This window comes from Gavia stellata, chromosome 1 (genome assembly GCF_030936135.1).
Source record: "Gavia stellata isolate bGavSte3 chromosome 1, bGavSte3.hap2, whole genome shotgun sequence".
In the NCBI taxonomy this organism is placed as follows: Eukaryota; Metazoa; Chordata; class Aves; order Gaviiformes; family Gaviidae; genus Gavia; species Gavia stellata.
Genome location: NC_082594.1, coordinates 67,364,041 through 67,383,926, shown reverse-complemented (window position 1 = coordinate 67,383,926; position 19,886 = coordinate 67,364,041). Strand labels below are relative to the sequence as shown.

Genomic DNA, 19,886 nt, shown 5'->3' with positions numbered 1-19,886 from the left:
GAGCCTCTCCTCCCCCTCCTTCTTCACTGACCTTGGTGTCTGCAGAGTTGTTTCTCTCACATATTCTCACTCCTCTCTTCTCTGGCTGCCGCTTCCCGGTTTTTTTCCCCCTTCTTAAATATGTTATCACAGAGGCGCTACCACTGTTGCTGATTAGCTCAGCCTTAGCCAGTGGCAGATCCGTCTTGAAGTCTGCTGGCATTGGCTCTATCAGACATAGGAGAAGCTTCTAGCAGCTTCTCACAGAAGCCACTCCTGTAGCCCCCCTGCTACCAAAGCGCTGCCACGCAAACCTAATACAGTCATGTGCCAAAACATCTGTGCTGTGCCAGTATGGTTTAGCGTTTTGATTGCCACATTAGGGAATAAAATACAGCTGTATTTCTCATGCATGGAACACTACTGCCAACTTCGGTATGTGAGAAATGCCATCCATTGTGTTAAGAACAGTTCTTAGACGTGATCAGTTTAGGTGTTTGGGAGCCTCTTTTCATACTCTTCTTCCTGTAAAGCTGAGTACAGTCCTTAAAAAGTTTTTTATTTAAAAATAAACAAAAAAACAGCTCAGTGTTTTCCAGTTCTAAACATGCATCTACTAGAGACTTCTTTATACACTTAAATGGTTGTGACTCGTAGCTTTTCTGCCTTTAAGTCTTTCCTGCCATCTAACGTTGCTTGTGGACACCATGCAGGGCAGTGCTCAAACCTGCCCTAAATATTAGGTTCCTCAAACAGCACTTCAACAAAGTGAAGTGAAATACAATGCTTGACTCCTCAGTATTTTCCCTGTTTCTGGTATTATTTTGGTAGCATACCTCTCTCTCTTAAAAGATGGAATAAGTTTCAGTTCACTTGCTTTTAGAGCACATCTTCATTGTACTGTAGCTGGCTCTGGTGTTTATAACACATGTTAATTACACAAGTGAAAGTAACCAAGCTGCAAAGTAGTTCTCAAGCTATCAGAAGACAGCTGTAACATGTGATGAACTGTTGCCAGCTGTACTCTGCAAAATAACTTGATTGAACTAAAAGTAGCCACACAGTTGAGATAAAACTTACTGTGTACAGAGAGGAGCTGAGCTATAGTTCTGATCAACTCTTCAGTGACAGCAGTCTTTAACTTATACTGAGTCTACTGGGCTAGAATGCATCCAAAATATCCCTTTATTGTAAAGATTTATTATAGGAAAAATATCCCTGTATTGTTAACATCAGAAACTGTATGCTATTTTGGTTGCTTAAATTCAGTATTACCTAGGAAATGAAGCTGACTACATCCATTCTGGAAAGTAAGGTTCCGAGTCTTTCCATAAGCAGTAGAAAATACCATTATCACCTTCCCATGCTAATATATTCCCATTTATCTTGCCATATATAAATAGAATACTGCAGCAAGAACAGACTTTTCAAAACATCACAGCAGATGTATTTGCAATGGATATTCCACCATGGGTGCTAAGCATGATTAAAGATCCACATTTTCTATAAATATTATCTATGTATCTGTGCTCTGAATTGCACCAAGTGTGTCTTCCTCACTCCTGATAAATCTGCCTGTCTGACAGTAAGGCCAATAGCCTTCGTCTTGCTTAAGCACAGTTTGGATCTTCTGTGTTGTTTGAGAAGCAACTGGTGGTTTTGGAAGTGTAAAGGTCTTGCAACCACTTGAAATTCTTGGCTTAGTTGTAGGCTTCTCAGTAACAGTTGCCATATGTTAGTTCACTTAGGTTGGTGTCCCCTTACACAAAGCCATACTCCTTAAATCTGTTCCTTTGTTGTAATGCAGAAGGCTCCATTTACCCCAACAGGACATTAAAATTCTTTTCCCTGTAGTTCTGTGTTAATGGAGGGTTGAGCAGCACGCTCCTGTCCTCCTCGTTCCTTCCTTCCCTATTCCCCAGACTCAAAATGCTGGTTATATCCTGAGAAGTTTTATTAAAAGGACTCTCTTCGGTGTGTATTTTAGCAGTGCTGGACTGATCACACCAGCAGCTCCTACGCTGCTGTTGTGTTGTGCCTTTCTAATTGTTGTCTGATGTCTATAAGGATACTAAATCCAGGGAAATGACTGTCAGAGCTTTCCCTTTCCTGTTAGAAGAGACATTGTAATTAAAAAACCTGTTTGTTCACAAATTAGCAAGTATATTTGCAAGCTACTTCGAAGGATGTACGCCTAAAAGTGTCATAAGGGAAGAAGAGATTGTGCCTGGTGCCAGTCCGCAATGTTCTCTGCTAGGTGCAGAATTCAGGCTAGTGTTTCAGGTCTTTGTAATAGACAAACGCGAATTTCAGTTTTGGTGGAGTTTTTGGGTTTTTGGTGGGGTGGATTTTTTTTGTGCCTCTCTTTTTCTTTTTAAAGTAGCACAGAGACACTAGCTGTTTGTAAAATAATATTCCACATGATATGGGCAGTGTAATGTCTAATGATTTGAATAATCAAATGAAGAAGTAGAGGGGGGAAGGATAATTTAGGAATACCTGAGAGAGAAACCCATTGAAATGAAATAATTCACAGAAGCTAGAGGAAATGAAGATGGTTGACACTTGCCTTTCCAAAATTTACAGTTAAGATCACTGACTTGAGCTTAGTTACCTTCAGTGCGTGATCAGTATAATAAGGCTGTGCATCAGCCTCTTGCTTCTTCAAGAGGAGGAAAATAAATGTGATGGTGCCGCTTTAGGTCGCAAGCTGTTTTGAACAGGAAGGGAGAGCTCTAGTTTAGATTCTCAGTGCCCAAGCTATAATGCAGAATTCATTTGTAATTATTTGAACCGCCCTATGGTGATTAAAGAGAAACTGCATTGCTGTGATTTGCTAATAGCTGCTATAGTTGGGTGCAGAAGTGTGGAAGTTATTAAAAGGAAAGAATCATGCTGAAACAGGTGTTAAAAAGACTAGAGATTTGGCAGTATTAAAGCAAAGCTGTCGCTGAGGCTGGATCCAAACTCTCATTTTTCTCTTTTCTGCCCCCTGCTGACTAGCATTTCCTTTAAGCCCTGCATTGGGTCCCTCTGTCAGCCTTCCAAAACCTGCAGCATTACTAAAATTGCATCCCTGAGGCTGACAAGAAATCTTGTTGAGGCCCAACCAGCAAGTTGATATTAGCTGTTTGTAAATTATCTCCTACAGGAACAATATCTTACTCCTTGTACCAGGTGAGAGGAAGGTCTTGTTGTTTTCAGGGCACATTTGCTGCTTGGTTTTGTGTTGAAATGTATTTATTGGTGCATTCTTTTAGTACACTGTGTTTTTTCCTTAAATAAAACATCAGTCTGAGCACAGTCTTAGGTTCACAGTCTCATTCTGGTGGTTTATTCTGTGGCATATTTCCTTATTTGCAGATGTTCCAGGTGATCCAGCCTGAAAGAAGAGTCCTGTATATCCAAGCAAATAATTGTGTGGAGGCCAAGGACTGGATTGATATCCTCACCAAAGTTAGCCAATGCAACAAGAAGCGCCTCACGGTCTACCATCCCTCTGCCTATCTTAATGGCCACTGGCTTTGCTGTAAAGCTACTGCAGATAATACTCCTGGCTGCACACCCTGCACAGGGTAAGGATTAGTAACATACCATTGGTCTAGGTATTGCTAGGGGTTTGTGCGTCTCTGCAGTGTGACTTGCGGGTGCACAGATATTGTGGTGTTTTCAAAGGCCATCTTATTGTTATTTATGATACTGTCAGTACCTGCATATCTTGGTCAAAATGTTGAAATATTTAGAGTTCAGGACATTGATAGGAGTTGACTGTGGGATAAGACACTTTGGTTCTGATCATATGTCATTAGTAAAAATGTCAGAATCCTTTCAACGTCCTGTTTGCAAATTCCTGAAACACAGTCATCTGCTTCTAGATTTCATTCTAAACTTATCTTTTTCTAAGGGGCCCACTCATGCTCTCTGTTAAATGAAAAGGTACTGTCTGGTTTGTAGGAAACTATTTTCATCTAAAATGAGAAGTAGCGAGTTGGTAGTGGTAGTTAGTCTCAGAATATAAGACCTGGACGGTTGGGAGTTCAGTGCTTTGGCTCCTCCATCTGGTTATAGCAGACTAATTCACCAAAATGTCTGGATACTGATGCAGTCCTCTCTCAAGTCAGAGTGAAAGCATGCTGGATAAATCCAGGCATAAAGAAGTTTGAACTTGTTTACTTTTTTTTCACTTGGGAAAAATAGGAAGTTTTGAGCTCCATTACATGCAATCTGTTGGCTTTCGTAAGTACTCACTTTAACTTTCATCTTTGTCAAGTGCTTTTTGTGCCATAAAGCATGTAACTTCTACCTCTCTTCCTGATGCCTTACAGAGGCCTGCCAGCAAATATACAACTGGATATAGATGGAGATAGAGAAACTGAGCGCATCTACTCTCTTTTCAACTTGTATATGCCAAAATTGGAGAAAATGCAAGGTGAGAATGAAAGATTGTTGCATCTCCAATGCACTTAACAAGGCAAAAATACCTGTGAAAAATTTTATATTCTAGCTAGACCAGCCTTGAAAATCACATCCTAGAACACGGTGGCCATTATTTAACTTGTTTCCCCTTCTGCTGTCTTGAGGCAGTTGCGTCAATTATTTTTGGTGCAGTGTTCAGTCTCATAGTCGGTACAAAGTTCTTTGCATAATAAACAGTTGTTTGAAATATGGTCTTAACCACAGCATCCTAAAATAGCATAGGCACAGAGCATTGCTTGGATGCTCTGAATTGACAAATCCAGAGTGTGCACTAAACCAGAAGTTTACTGATCCTGAAAAGAAGCACCAGCAAAGTTGAGGTTTCAGTGGAACGTGGTTTTATGTTACCAGAAGTCATGTGCACATTCCCTGATTCAGAACCCAAGAACAGGCTGGATATTAATGGTTTCCTCAGGAAGGCTCTTTTAGAATTATCAGTGAAAGATGACCTGTGGATGTCTGTGAAATGCTGAAAAGTGAAGTTTGAGGTGGGAAACCCTCAGGAGCTGAGGGGAGCAGAGATGTGACATGAAGGATAAAAGATAGAAGAGACATCAGAGGAAGCTAGTACTAGTAGGCATGCCAAGAAAAGTATCCGGTGTACACGGTGCCAGACTTGAAATCCCAATTTAGCATAGGGAGTGGCAGGGAAGCCTTCACTGTGGCAGTGATCTTTAAATAGGACTTTATTTTAGGATATGAGATAAGCCAATGGTGTCAAACACACGGATTGGAAAGCACTTTAGTCCATTCCTGGCCGACATGCAATTGCAAACTTAAGATCCCTACCACTTCCGAGCTGTCTGAACCAATGCCCAGCTTTCCCATGTTCTGAATCCTCACTGTCAGAGCCAGCATCGAGTTGCAGTGTTGGGGAAAAGGACACAGGTCTGGCACAGACAGTGCAGCGAGGGGAAGGTAACTCAAAAGCTGAGACTGAGACAGCAGTATAGCTAGAAAGCTAGGGAAAGATAGAGAAAAAGTAAAATATTCTCTCTCCTAATACTCTCAGCTACAGTGCAGTAGATCACATGGGTGGTGGAGTCACCATCACTGGAGGTGTTCAAGGAACGTGTGGACGTGGCATTGTGGGACATGGTTTAATGGCCATGATGGTGTTGGTTGATGGTTGGACTTGACGGTCTTACAGGTCTTTTCCAACCGTAGTGATTCTGTGAATGTGTTGCAAATGTTCACGTGTAATCAGTGTCCTGACCTCTTAGCCAGGAAGGCTCCCTGATAAGATAAGAAGGTAGTATGACTTGCCCCTTCTTAGGATATGTCCTTAAGCAGGCAGCCAGGCAGTAGTCATGACATTCTGCTTATGCTTATTATATGAATCTTATAAGAGATAATGTGGTAAAACACCTTACGTGACTACTTCAACCTGTAGTTGTTCTGAATTCAGTCTGTTGTGCAGTGTCGTACTTGCTGCTTAGGCACGGAACCTGTCCTTCTGACAAGTGAATACTTGACTTCATGCAGGCCAACCCTGCAGCACAATGGCGGAGTTAGGCCTGTGTCAGAGTTCCCGAAGTGTGTGCATGGGGTACTGCTAGTGGTAATTGAGACAAAAGCATTGCCTGTGCAGCAAAGGATGATTTCGCACCAAGCCAGGAGCAGCTACTAGGCTTGCTGCCCTTTGCTTACGAGACGAGGAGAGGGGAATGGGCATGGGACAGTCTCTGTGCCTAGCAACATCCCAGCAAAAGGACAGGGAACTGCTCCTTCTGCTGCGGCTGTTGATGTCAGCCAGTTCTATGGTGGTCATGCGGAAGCAAACCAAGGAACTGTACAATTCCTGGGCTGAGTATTTTTAGTCTGCTTGTCTTGCTTTTTTTTTCCTCTGCCTATCTGATACCTATTCCCACACTTTATTTTTTTCCCCAGAGGCCTGTGGCAGCAAATCTGTGTATGATGGCCCTGAAGAGGAAGAATACTCTACATTCATTATTGATGACCCTAAGGAGACGTATAAAACACTAAAATTGATTATTGAAGGTGTTGGAACTTTAGAGCAGGAGCATGCTCAATATAAGCGGGATAAATTTAAGAAGACAAAATATGGAAGCCAGTAAGTATAATGGGGTTGTCCAAACAGGGGAACAGTCCTGGGAAATGCTATTTCCCTTGCTTATGTTCTGGCCTTCACTATATTCATGTTCAAAAAAGATCCTGCAAATACATACAAAGTAGGATTGTGACTTAGGATTAATATCACAATATTTTAAAGGACTGTAAGGAATTTTTAAATGCTTTTTTTAATGCAGTTTCATTCTGAACCTGTGCTCGTGGAATGAGCAGTAAATACGAGAAGATACATGTCCTTACCAGCTTATTTTAGAGTGTTAGTTTAAAAACGGGAAGAGTGCTGATACAGCCACATGACTCTATTTGTGTACACATAAATAAAGGAGCCTTCTGTGCATGGCTGACAAAAAAGATCGATTCAATCAGTCAGTTCTTCCAGTTCAAGTAAGATGCAGCATTATCTGTACAATTGCAAGTTTGAAAATCAAACTTGGGGAAAGGTTTTGTCTGTTCACTTTCCGTTCTGACATTTTGATGTCTTGACAGAAAATTCTATGTATAGTACTTTTTTCCTTTTCCTTTTCTTTTCTTTTAGAGAACATCCCATTGGTGACAAGAGCTTCCAGACGTACATCAGGCAGCAGTCAGAGATTTCTGCACATTCCATATGAAGTGCAAAGGAAATCACAGGACAGTGCTGAAGGGTCAATCAGTGAAGCTAAATAGCAAAACAAAAGGGAAGCCACACATGTAGCAAAATGTATGGATGAGTGTCAAGCTTACAAACTTGGAGACTTGCTAAACGTATTCTCTTTTCAAGAAACTGTTATAATAGTTGCTATGCACTTTATTCATCTGGTTATTGACAGATGATAAAACTCTGCCGTCTAGGCAGTTGTTGTCATGTGTATTTTTAAATTTGCTTTGGTTTCTTGGAATCTAGTGATCAGTTCAATGATCAAGGTGTGTGGACTTCATCTTGACAACTCCAAGGCAATTCCTTATGTTTCAGAAACCAAGCATGCTGCTAATAGGCAGCATTTTCTAAAATGGTTGTTTGTTACTGTTTTTTGTTCCTGATTAATGTATAGTATGCCACACCCCTGCGTGCTCTCTTAGGAAAAGCTTAGTAACACTTGACTTTTAATGCCTGCATTTAGAAAAGCAGCAGAGAGAAAACCCCTGGTGTAATCTCCTGTGTTGTAGTTTGTATTCTGAGCAGGCCAAGGATTAGGCCTTTTGTTTTTACAGCAGTATAGTTTTTGCTAAATGTGCACAGTTTTTAATAGAAATTCAGATCTGAATGGTACTCTTGATATTTTTGAGATACAAAGTCATTTCTGCAGATGCATTCAGCAGACTTTGGTTTTGAAGATGTAATCTCAGCAGTATAATAAAACTGACTCTCATGTGTAAGAAAGAAACGAACTTATGTCAAAGCTACATGTCTCTTTTATGCAGTCTAGTGAATGGTAATCTTTGAAAGTCTGCCAACTGAAAGGCAAGGTAAGCTGATTTTTACGACCTTTTACCACCCCAGCGAGAAGGATGAATAGAATATGAGTCTGGCAGCTGAGATGCACTGACTCCCAGGCACGAAAGGTGTCAAGATGGGTTTTCTCTGAAAGGGTGTTTAAGCACTGGAGTCCACGCTATCGTAGTACCACTTGCTTTTCTGGAAAATAGATTTCTACTTTTCCAAATACGTTTTTAAATATTTAAGAGACTTGTTAAAGGATATTTAGTATATTAACATGCATAATGGTAACTTGTTAATATTCTGAGTGTAGTGAAAATGGAATGAGCTGTGTATCTCATTAATACCAACAAAAGTCATTAAGGAGGGGAATAAAGATCTGCTAAATATAAGATATATATTTATGTATGCTGTTTAGTTGTACACCGTAACTTTCCTCTGTATAAGGGTCTGATTTACAAACATCTAGCTTTGATGGCACGGAAGCCTGCATGATGGACTTAAAGCTTCTGTGGGGAAGAAGCTAGTGTTGGTTTTAGCCGAATTGGAACAGAAAGCATGGAACTATCAGTTTAATGTGAAGATACCTGTATCTTTGCTTTTAGAGTGTTACAGAGTAACTCTTAACTGTGTCCTCATTGCATCTGACATGATTTAAGATGGCTGAAGTACTTTGAATGCCTCTGTTTGTTAGTGATGCTCTTAGGAATGAGGTTTTCTTTTTGTTTGAGTATATAGTAGACCACGTCCTAGTAGATGATAAACAATTTTTTATTCATCTTCACCCAGCAGACTGAGCAAAGGGAAGTAATGAAGCATTGCAGAGATGCATTTTGGACTACAAGCTTTTAGCTGCCATGAACTGCAATTTTTAACATGTATTTGTAACTTAATATTGTTTATAAAATACTAATGACCTGTAATGTGTGTTCTACTTGCCAATTAAAAGAAATGATTTATTTCTGAAATCTGTGTGCACATTTGGAGTCTGTTTAGATCCACAGCGGCCACCAGGATGCCTGTTGGCACAGCATCCACTGTTCAGAGTTGGACCATGGATGGAGATCCTTGTGAGTGTAAACGAATCTCTGTGGGGGCTGCTGAATCCCATCCTCTTTCCTCCTCCCACCCCAACCCTTTTTCTTGGGTCAGCATTGCACCTGTGGGACTCTGCAGTGAACCAGATTGAGCACCTGAGCCAGCCATAAACTACTCTAGCAAAGAAAGCAGTTACCACTCAGCTAGATCAGCATCTTGAACTGGTTCCTTGTGTTATTACACAGCTGTTGCTGCTGCAAGGGAGGGGTGAGACCATGTTGAAAGGACAGGAGGAAAGAGTTGAGAACACAGCACCCTGCATGCATATTGGCTCATGGACCTATGGAACCACTACTCTTCTGAATAGAACCTGTTCTCTGGCAAAACCTTGGGCCTGCCAAGGTTTGTGCAAGTCAGTCTTCTGGAGATTACCAGTCCTCTCTGGATACCATGTGAATTAAGCTTGGTTCTGAGACATTGTGTGACAAGCTGCACTCACTGCTTTTGTTGGGGAGTGTTTGCAGGAAGGCTTGGCAACAGCACCTCTGGGGTAGAAAGCTGTTGACCAGCTCATTCAGTCTGTGTTAGTCTAGCTCGTGTTCAAGGTAACTCCCACTGCTGTATCAGGCGTCTCTGTCACCAGAACACAGGCATGCATTTCTGAGAAACTTCTGGAGAAGAGCTTCTGCAGGCACACTCCAGCTGCTTGACAGTAGTGGTTTAAACAGGTAGGTTTAACAGCCAGGAAAGAAAACCAAACTGATGGTGGAAGACACATCACCAGTGTCTTGGTGAAGGTGAACTTGGCTGCGATTACACAAGTGTGTGTTTTTGCTGAGGAATTGTAAGCCTTGTTTTAAAAACAAACAAGGTTTTAAGTAAGATAAGGTGGTAGAGTGACACAGGATTTGTAAGAAATGAGCAAAATTAAATGCAAAATCACTGTAACGCCATTCCCAGGTCTCTTTTCCACTCAATCTCATGCAGTGTATACAATTACTTTGTTTTCCTGCTGACATGTCTTAGCTTAAGTCAATAGGAAATCTTTAAAAGCTGCTTTTCTTATGGCGTAACTTAATAATTAACAGGGTTGGTGAGGGGGTTGTGTTAAAACTGGGCTTCCAATACTTGCTTAGCCTCTGTCTTCTGTCTGTCTCCAGCATAAGTTTCTGATATTCAGAAATTGTTGGCAAATCCTGCCCTCAAGACAGATGAGTTGATAGGAACACTTGGGACAGCATCCCTTATATCTGGAATGAAGAAAATAAAAAAAGCATAGCCATAAGTAGGCAAGTCAGGTCAGTTTTCTTTCCTTCTGTCTTCTATCCCAGCCTGAAAAGCAAAAAAAATTGGTTTTGACAGAAAAAAATTTAGAAGCCAGGCTGTTCTTTCTTGAGACTCCTGATGCCAAAGAAGATCCTCGTGACAGTTTTCTCCCTCACTGAAGCAGCGCACTGGGGCACAGCTGACCTGGCGACAGGACCCAAGCGGCCCTGGTCTGTGTCCATTCCAGTTCAAAGGAGGCGGTGTCTCTGGCCAGGCAAATGTCTTTGCATTTCAGAAGTGGGGAGCTCAGACTGAGAGATTCGGCTGTGAAACTGCACACCCAAAGTCAAGTTTCCCGTTAGAGTTTCCGAAGGCAATGGATGGGAGTTTAGTTGACAGATAAAATCTTGTTACTTGTGTGTGTGTGTTTTCTAGGTGGATGCAGTAGAGAGGGAGAGCAGCTGCTGCAGTGATGACAAATCACTATTAGGGCCATTTCATGCTGTGGCTGTTGTGTCTGAAGCTGTGCTGGGGTGCAGTTGGTTGGGCAGCAGGAGTGACAAGCCTTGCACATGCCAATGATGTCTTAAAGCTCTCTTGGCACCAGTGGCACTTGGTTCTTCACCCTGGAAGATTTTAATGAGGCCTGTGTGTGGATGAGAGGGTTGAAGAACAAGGTTCTTGTCTGGAAACGTTTCCATGTAAAAATTGCCAAATGGGGGGGGGTGGCAGGGAAGCCATGGGGCATGGCATGCAGTTAATGCAAAGACTGCCCAGGGCCCACCACACCCTTACAAGGCTCATGAGAGTAAGTGTCAACGACTGCTGCCTGAGAAGCTGTGAGAAATCAGTGACAAGTTCCTGTCTACATGACAAGCTGATTTGGGGCTAAGGTGGCTGGCTGTGCAACACAGCTGTCTGAGGCACTTGAATGTTGATGTGATTCCCATCTCCATCCCTTCTCTGCAACTACCCCACGTAGTTTCAAGGAGATAATGTAAACTTGTAATCCTGTAAGCGTGCTCATAAAGGGCTGTGTGAGAAGCTGGCCTGGACAGCAGGAGAATATGTGAACCCTGGCAGTCCCTGTTATTAGCTCCAGGAAATGGATGCTGCAGGAGGACTATGGCGTAAGGCAGTGTGCAGCCGGAGGCTGGGACTGATGCTGTGCAGTGCTTGGAGATAAAGTTTAACAGCGCCTTCCTATGAGCCACCTTCTGTATTCATTACAGCTGGAGACAAAGGCTGGCAGGCTGACTGGAGAAGTAATACTTTTTTCTGGGTCTGAACTAATGTCATTAAACACTACATGAATTATTCCGAAGCTCGAGTGGGCACCAAGGAAAAGATGAGGTTTTAAGACAGAAGTGCTGTATGCCTATGTGTGTAAGATTCTGGATCTGGGCTCTGTAAGAAAAGACTAGAAGAAGCCATCACAGAGCAAATAGTTTTTCTGGGTTCCTAAAATAACCTAAGATAAAATAGGAGATTAATCTGGAGCCTAGAAAACAGCCCTCTTAACTTCTGAACAAATCACACATGCCTTTCCATTTCAATTCCCATTTCTCATCTGCTCCACTTGAGTCACTCTGAAATGTTCAAATCATTGGATTTATCATGTTTGCGCAGAGCTATTACTTTTAACCACAAAGTTGCCTGGTGTTAGCAGGTTTGCCTGCAAAGTTAATGTGGATGTGTTGATGAAACAAAAAGGCTCACCAGCAGCCTGGGATAAATGTAAAGAATGTTTAAATGATAAAAAGGGAAATTGGCTTTTTACTAGTTTGCAGATGTTGCTATGCTGAATCTTACCAAAAACATATCTTAGATGTACACAGTTCTGGTTAATGTCAAGGGCAAATTCTCTCCACAAGCGTGGGGCCTGTTTGGTGTCTGACTAATTTTACTAAATTCACCCAACTTCTTTAATCTCTGTCACAGTTGTCACCGTTGCACTGTCCTGCCCTAAAGCTGTCAAAAGGAAATACAGTTTTTACTATTCACTTAAGGCCACAACAAATGTACTACCTGGATATGGACTCTTACTCTTACGTGAAAACAAGTAAGTCTTGATAGAGGTGACAATGGCGCACAGGGTTGCCATCAGGAGCCAGAGGTGTGAATAAATGAATTCATTTGATTAAGAAAGGCACTTTGGATAAGCATAGCCATGTATTTCTCTGGGGGTGGAAACTAAAACTGTAGTTGTCATGTTTGTGTAGAGAAAACTGCTGACAGGAATAAAGAAAGTGAATTTTATGAATTATAGGGGAAGAAGGGAAATAGTCACTTGGTGAAAACAGAAACTGTGCACAAAAAAGGCCATCCTGAAACACCTTGTGTTTTGCTTTCTTTAGCAAGTGTTTCTGTGTTACAGCTCAGCTGTAATTCCTACTTCTCATCTTCTCCAGAAGCCATCCTCTGGCAGCCATGACATCCTATGCCCGTGATGGGAACGACTTGAGAGTCTCACAGCTGAGAAAAGCAACTTTAAAAATAGACAGGCTCATCTGTGATGTCTGGAGATGCAAATGCTTTGCCTCCTGCTGAGCCACGGTGGTGTGAGAATGACGCCATGGTATGTTTTGTCTTGTGGTAAAGGCCCCGTAAAGAGATTCCCGCTCTCCCACCCAGGCTGTGGTTCAGCATCCTATTAATAGCACTGACACAACTGAATCGGTGAAATAACAGGGAGTTGTTAGGAGGGGGAGATCTTGGAAAAACCTGGATCATCTCTCTGACCAGGTTTTTACAGCAGCCTCACAAACACTTGCATCAGCGCACCTGATGAGGTGGAATGGGGACAAGCCACCCCAGACAGCTTTGCCACAGAGCGAATGCATTTCCCAGCTATGCTCCAAATCCACTTGCTTCCAGCACCATCCCACCTCATGCTCCCAATTAAAATCACCGATGTGCAGCGCCGTCTGCGACATGGCCTTCTTATGAAGCCAGTATTGCCTATGTATGTGTCCCCTCCCCCCAAAAATGCACTCTTGTTTAGGTGACCCCCTATCCCCGTCTTCATCTTTGCATTGTCTACATGTGCAGCCTGGGTCCTGCTGTTCTTCTGGCATGAGAACTGGGCAAAACCAGAGAGAAATTCAGCTTTGAGATCTGGCTGTTCCTGCTGGCACAGTACCATGTTTCCTCAGGGTTTACCAAGGAGCTGGACCTGTAATAGTTGCTCCGGCACCCTCCCCACCAGCCCTTTGCTGCCTTGAATTCCCCTGGTGAAGACCGCCACAGGCAGATTTCCCAGTGGAGAGATGGGGCTGAACCTTGTTTGAAAAACGTCATCCTTTTTCACTCCAGAAAAGTCCCTTTGGCATAATTTCTATCATCAAAGGTGCCAGGAAGGGGGAACGGTAAGCAAAAAGCCCTCATATGGAGCAGTTTGAAGAGCCCTCTGAGGGGACTTGGCACTGATTCTCAGCAGAGGGTAGCTGGTGCCTAAGTTATTTTGGTGTCAGAAAGGAATGGCCAATGCTTTTGCTTTATTTAGAAGTTGCGAGTGCAGAAGAGAGGGGATGAAGAAACTGGCAGACCTGGGCAGGTAGTGAGTATCAGCCAGTTGCATGAAGAGGAGGAAGGCATGGAAATCTGCATGGTGGCTGGAGGAAGGCAGGACCCATCTTCCTGGGCTGGAAGGGGCCAAATGCCCTTGTCTTGGAGAGCCTGCTCAGCTCTTAAGGTGGGACCTGACACAGTCAAGGTAAAGCAAGAGCCAAGAGGCCTTGGGCAGGCTCAAGCAGAAGAATCAGAGCTGGTTTTGCCCACCTGGCTCCCAAAGCCAAAGATGCATGATGCTCCCTTAATCAAGCTGTTCAGTAATTCGTTTTCTCTGCCTGTTTCTCCTGCCTAAGCATTTCCTGCTGTGAGGGAGAGCTGTTGGTTTCTGTTGTGCTCCTCAGAGCAGCACCTGGGTGAAAAACCCATGAGCCACCACACAGCTGTGTGTGCATGGACCACCTCCAGCTGCAGTGGCTGTCTGCCTGGCTGGGGCTAGCAAAGAAGAGAGCGGAGCACTTCTCCCCTCGCTCCCTGCAGGTGGGTGCTGCAGAATGGGGCTTCTTGGAGTCCCTGCAGGCTCTGCAGGCAAGGTTGCTCTGCCTGACACAACTTCATCTGCCAATCCTTCCTTCATTCCTTCCTTCCTTCCTGGTTGACCCTGCCCTTCCAAAACTGTCCCCATCTCTTCTCCCTGTCTGGTGTCTGTGCCTCTTGCCTCCATCCACCCCTGCTTCCCAGCACCTTCCTGTTGTCTCAAGTGTCAGGCCCAGCCTGCTGCCTCTTCCCATGTCTCAGACCTCTTGTTCACCACTGCCCTAGTCCTGGTTGCCATCACTAATTAGGGAATTACTGAAAGACTCAGTATGGCAGGGACCTCTGAGGTCCACCTCATCCCACTTCCCTTTCAGATCGGACAGATCTGTTGGCTGTTCCTGATAGTACCTCTGTGTGCGAGGCAGCACCGCTGTCTTCACTTGGTCAAGGAGACCACTTGGGCAGTGACACAACATTGCAGTGGAGAAGGAAGGAAGCTGGTAAGCTCTCCGTAGAGTATTTTTATTTTTTTTCCCTTACAAATACAATAACCGCAGTGCTGCGGGAGCTGATGGGGTACAAAGAGAAGTATTCCCATGCCGTAGGTGATGGTGCAAGCATCCTTGTCTGTAAAATCTCATCTGAATATTTGTATGTAGCAGGGGCTGAGTGTTCAAAAACTGAGATTGAAGGCTTTGAAACTGCACTAATCAGAAGTGGGTTTTCTTTTGCAGGGGATGGGGAATGACTTTCCACTGAGTATGTTCATAAAAAACTCTTGCAGCACTCTTTGAGTGTTACTTAAGCAGGCAATTTCTGACATCCCGTTGACATCCACAGGAAGCAAGGTCTGCATTCCGGATTAATTCAGTAACAGTTATAAGAGAAAGAAGATGGGGTCTGTCTCTCCAAAGGTAGATGTCCACCACGTTTCAGTTAGCGGCTCAACCTCCTTCAACAGTCAGGGGAAAGAGAGAGGTCCCTTTAGAGCGTGACTCACAATTTTAGATGTCTACCCTAGGGTGAAATTAATCAAACCCCAAAAAATTCCCAATTCCCTTCTGCTGGCAGCAAGGAACCTGTCATGACCGCTTCCCGTGTGCGAGCTTACAGCAAGGCGTCTAACGCGGGTGAGGCGAACCCCAGCGTGCCCGGATAGAGGCCCGGCTGCTGCGGTGTGCGCTGTCGCTCCTCCTCGCCCAGCCCCACGCCGCAGCCGCGCTGTTCCCGCAAGCGCCGCCTCCCCTCGCGGGGCTCTTCCCTCCCGCCGCGGGTGCCGGAGGGACGGCGCGGGCCGCTAGGTGGGGGTGCTCTCACGCGGGACCCGCCCCGCGTGCCCGGTCTTCCAACCGCCCCAACCTGCAGCAGCAGCAGCTCGGGAGCACTTTTCTGCCGGCGCCCGCACTGGCTCCGTGCGCTGCTGCCTCGGCCGGTGCCCCGCCGTCGACCCAGGCGGGGTGCGGGCGCACGGCGGGTTCGCGTTGAGCTCGCCAGACCGTGCTCCGCAGGCTTGAACGGGCGTTCTGTCCGGCCTGCTGCGGCAGGGCGGGACCGCACCCCCCCGGGCACAAAGCTGGGGCGGCTCCGGCAGCGCCTGATGCACCATGAAGGCTGCCGGGACAGCGTGTCCCTCCCGAATAACCTCCAGCGGGCTGAGTGAAGCTGAGCAGAGAGCCTCAAGGCTCGCGTCGTGTGTCCACAGCGTTTTTAGTCGGGTACCTGGTACCAGCAAAAAAGGGGATTGCTGCTTGGCAGAGGGCAGCCAGAGGTGCGAAAGGTAAATCCCTCGCTGACTCAGCACTGTCAAACCGATCCAAACAAGGCGGGTGGCTATTCTCATGTGGCATCACTGAGATCTAGGGCTCCCAAGCAGCAATGAGTTTCCTGGTTATTGCTTTCAGTTTACTTTGTACTTGCTGTTGTATTGCACGGGCGCGGTATCGATCTTATTTTAAGAATCTCTGCTCCCCCAATTTGCCTGTTCTGTCCTCTTCTCCAGCATGGGAAGGGAAACCCCCTTGGCTGGGTGAGCTGCACATGCTTCTTGTTAAACTCACAGCGGAAACCCACTGCGTCCTTAACTCTCCAGTGCCACGAGCGATTCCCGTGGTGTGGATCACAGCTTGGGAACTGTAGACCTAGAGCTGGCCCCATGGTCGTTTCTGGGATGGCTGGGAAGAAAACTCAAGGCCACAGGGCCTTACAGCATTAGTACAGTAACCATCGCATCCACGTTAGAGCTGGCCCAAAGGACTTATGTTCTGAAAATAGGTCTGAAAAAAGATTTCTAAAAAATGTGAAGGTTACTGGCATTCTTAAATTTGGGAGTGGGGATATCATCATATTGTTTTTGCAAGCACGAGCAAAACAAAAATAATACTATATTTGATCAGTCTTGTGAAATATAATCAGGTGAAGACTTCTTTAGAGCCCCTCAGCTGTCTGACCCAGAATAACCATAAAGCACTTCCTTAAGATGGAGTAAGCATCCTTTGCACGTTACTGTTTTGTTGGCAGGGGTCAGATAGAGTTATCTGGTGGTGCAGAGTTCTTAGCAGAGAGCTGCTGGCAAACCATCTCTGCCTCTTTCCTGGCATCCAGGCCCCAGAGGAGCTGAGCTGCTTCCCAGGATGGATAAGGCAGGAGAGAGAAGGAGCAGTGCTGAACAAGCAACCGTGTCTCGGGAGCGGCTCAGACGTGCTCTGGGGAGCAATCTGGACCTCAGCTGGATGGGGGAGAAACTTTCCCCACCAGCCTTCTTTCATGTCTCCTCCCTGGCACCAAGCATTCAGACTTCTTCTATGGCACGCCTTAACCCAAACCTGCTGTCAACTTGCCCATTCTGCTGTCACCATCCTCCCATGGCATTGGGGGTGACTGCTGTCAGCTCCTGGGAGGAGCAGATCCTCCACCCCACACACTACCAGCCGCCACTGGCAGGACTGTGAGAGCCCAGGGAGTCTGCCAAAGAGAGATGTGCCTGGCTGGAGCTGGCAAGGCTGTAACCTGTGGCTGTGGAGCACCTCTCCCGGGCACATGCTGGAAGAGGCAGCATAAATCATGCAGGCTGTGTAGCTTTTCCCCCTGCTCTGCGCAGAACAGCTGATTTCTTTTTGTTTGCGCTGTGTGTTTTTCCCTGGAAGGCACGTGATGCTTGATCTGCAGATATCCCTTCTTAAGAAATGTTTGCCTGAGTTTCAAGCCAATGCTGGGACCTGGGAGTAGAGCACTTCGCAGCCAGCCCCTCCTCTGCAACACCGCTAAATTGCAGCGTTTTGTGCCTTTCATCTGGGCAGACACGGGGACAGGCCTGGCTGGAGGTGGGCTGGCAGGAACTGCGTGTTTGTGGCACAGGCTGCTTTTGGCTACGTGGCCAGAGACTGGCTGTTTTATGCCCTGGCTAGCTGGGACGTCTGTCTCCAGATGCTGGAGCATCTCCTCCTTGGCTGTGAGGGCTGACAAGGACCAGCTGAGAAGCAGATGCTAATTAAAACAGAAAAGCAGAGCTTCAGCCTGGTTTGTTTGTATATCCAGTCGCCGTACACAGAGGACTAACACCATTATAGGACGCTGTGGTTGGTGCAGGGTGGGGCTGTGATCTATAATGGTTATTTCTGAAGGGCTATGCTGAAGCCATGCTCCTTTTCCTTCAACATTTAGGTGAATGTCTGCTTTCACCCCTGTCTGCTGCTTAGGTTCCTGCTGCTGGTCTGTCTCACACCTGTTTTCTGTGGCCTAAACTTTACCTTGCTCTTTCGTCGGGGTCCTGCTTTTGTAATACAAGGCAGCAGTTTCGGTGGGAAGGGCTGGGGCCAATGCAGGAAGTAAGTTCATCTTGCACCACAGAAGTGGGTGTGTGCTCAGGCTGCTCTTCTGAAAATGCATCTGTTGCAAAGGCAAAAGCCTACGGGAGGAAGAAGAAACCACTATTAAGTACAATATTTTTCTTCTGCTATCTGTTCTGGTTCTAAGAGGCACAGGTGAGATGATGCTGGAAGATTTCCACTGAACAAAAAGTAAAGAGGTTATTTAGCACTAATGAGAGCTGTGTGTTACCGTGCATGTTTTCAAAGGCTGAGGAAGGCACTGCTAGGCTAGAACTTTGCAGAAAAATTTTCCATGACTGAGTTCTCTGAGTTTGGCAAATGAAAAAGATGAGAAGGACGGGAGCAAATTCAGCTGTGAGAAACCTGCTGGAGGTTAGATCTTCGGATCTTTGTCCTTGCTGCTTTCCAAATGGTGCTGCTTTCGTGGGTGAGTGAGAGCAGAGTTGCGTGCTCTAGGAGTGGATCAATTTTTGCTTTAAGCACTCAGCATAATGCAGGAGATAAACCACCTCTTCCTCGGGCAGTGAGAGCCCCACGCCCAAACACTCACCATCCAAATGTATTTTAGACTGCTCTATGATAGCTAGGCTGTCTGGTAGCCTAGGACTCGCTAACGGAGGACTTTTTTCACCTCGCTCAGGAGTAGAGATCTGGAAGGTGGCTGTGAGAGATATTTTTCATACAGGGAGTATATGAAACGCCTACATGAGCCCAAGAGTCACACACACTTTCTCTTGATAAATGGGTTTTAAAAGCTTTGCTCTCAGGGTTTTGAACTATCAGCAAACAAAATGAGACTCAGATTCAGTTGTGAGGGCTTGGTGAATTATGCTTTGCCCCGAGTAATCCCTCCAGCATCCCGTCTCCTCCTCTCCCCTAAGCCACTCTCCTACCTGAAGCCTTTGGGAGGCATGAGGAGAGCGTACGTAGACGGTCTCCACCGGTCACAAAGGATCCCACCTCACACCATCCCTGAGGGCTGCTGGTGGTGACCGCCTGGTTGAGCCCTGAGCAAAACCCAAGCACTCACTCCTGAGCACGGTGCATTTCTACTGTGAAAGTGGAGAAGCAGAGGTGATCTGTCACTGCCTGTACGGCTCCTGACCCCAAGGAGCTGCTTCTGGGGCAAGTCCAGGGGACATGACTTCAGTGCCCCTGCTGACCTGTAGAGTCAGGTGAGGTAAGTCACTGGAGCTGCTCATCGTTCAGTTCCCGTGGACCAGAGAGGGAGTAGCATCCTGCTCAGCTTTTCTTAATGGAAGGACAGGCCTGTGTGGTCTTAGACCTTTTCAAATCCTACCGAAAATAAGAGGTGGCATCTTAATCTGAAAAATAACACCCCAAACCCCTGCTCAGCACAGGACAGCAGTTCCCAAACTTCTCTGTTGCCTAGTCCATTTCTTGTTGAGAGCCACTGGTCCTACAAACGCTCTGGGCAATGTGAGCTTGTGTCCATAAAACTCTGATTTGGAAGGTGCAAAAATAGACACAGACTCCATCGTTGCCATTGTTAGCTTAAATTCAGTAGGGCCAGATGCAGGAGAATCGCTTGATGGGGGACGTTTATGTACCCTCACCACATGTATGCATTCACTACTGCTTGCTCATTGCCACCACTGTCTGCACTTCAACAGCACCGAATGGAGCTGTTGCAGTATTTTAACTAGAGGACTGTTTTTCACTGAGATATTCAGAGGATTAGAAGGAACTACAGTGTGAGATTTTTGTCTGTCAGCTGGCCAGTC

General features: G+C 45.4%; 1 protein-coding gene across 1 annotated transcript in view; it reads left to right on the top strand.

The window, feature by feature from the left end:
• RASA3 (RAS p21 protein activator 3) overlaps positions 1-8,915 on the top strand; it is a 94,849-nt gene extending 85,934 nt beyond the window's left edge. Inside the window, exons 20-23 of the mRNA XM_059827314.1 lie at positions 3,343-3,554; positions 4,305-4,408; positions 6,346-6,529; positions 7,082-8,915. Coding sequence (XP_059683297.1) covers positions 3,343-3,554; positions 4,305-4,408; positions 6,346-6,529; positions 7,082-7,157 — 576 coding nt within the window. The 3' untranslated portion in view covers positions 7,158-8,915. The remainder of the gene's footprint in view (positions 1-3,342; positions 3,555-4,304; positions 4,409-6,345; positions 6,530-7,081) is intronic.
• The last annotated feature ends 10,971 nt before the right edge of the window (positions 8,916-19,886 follow it).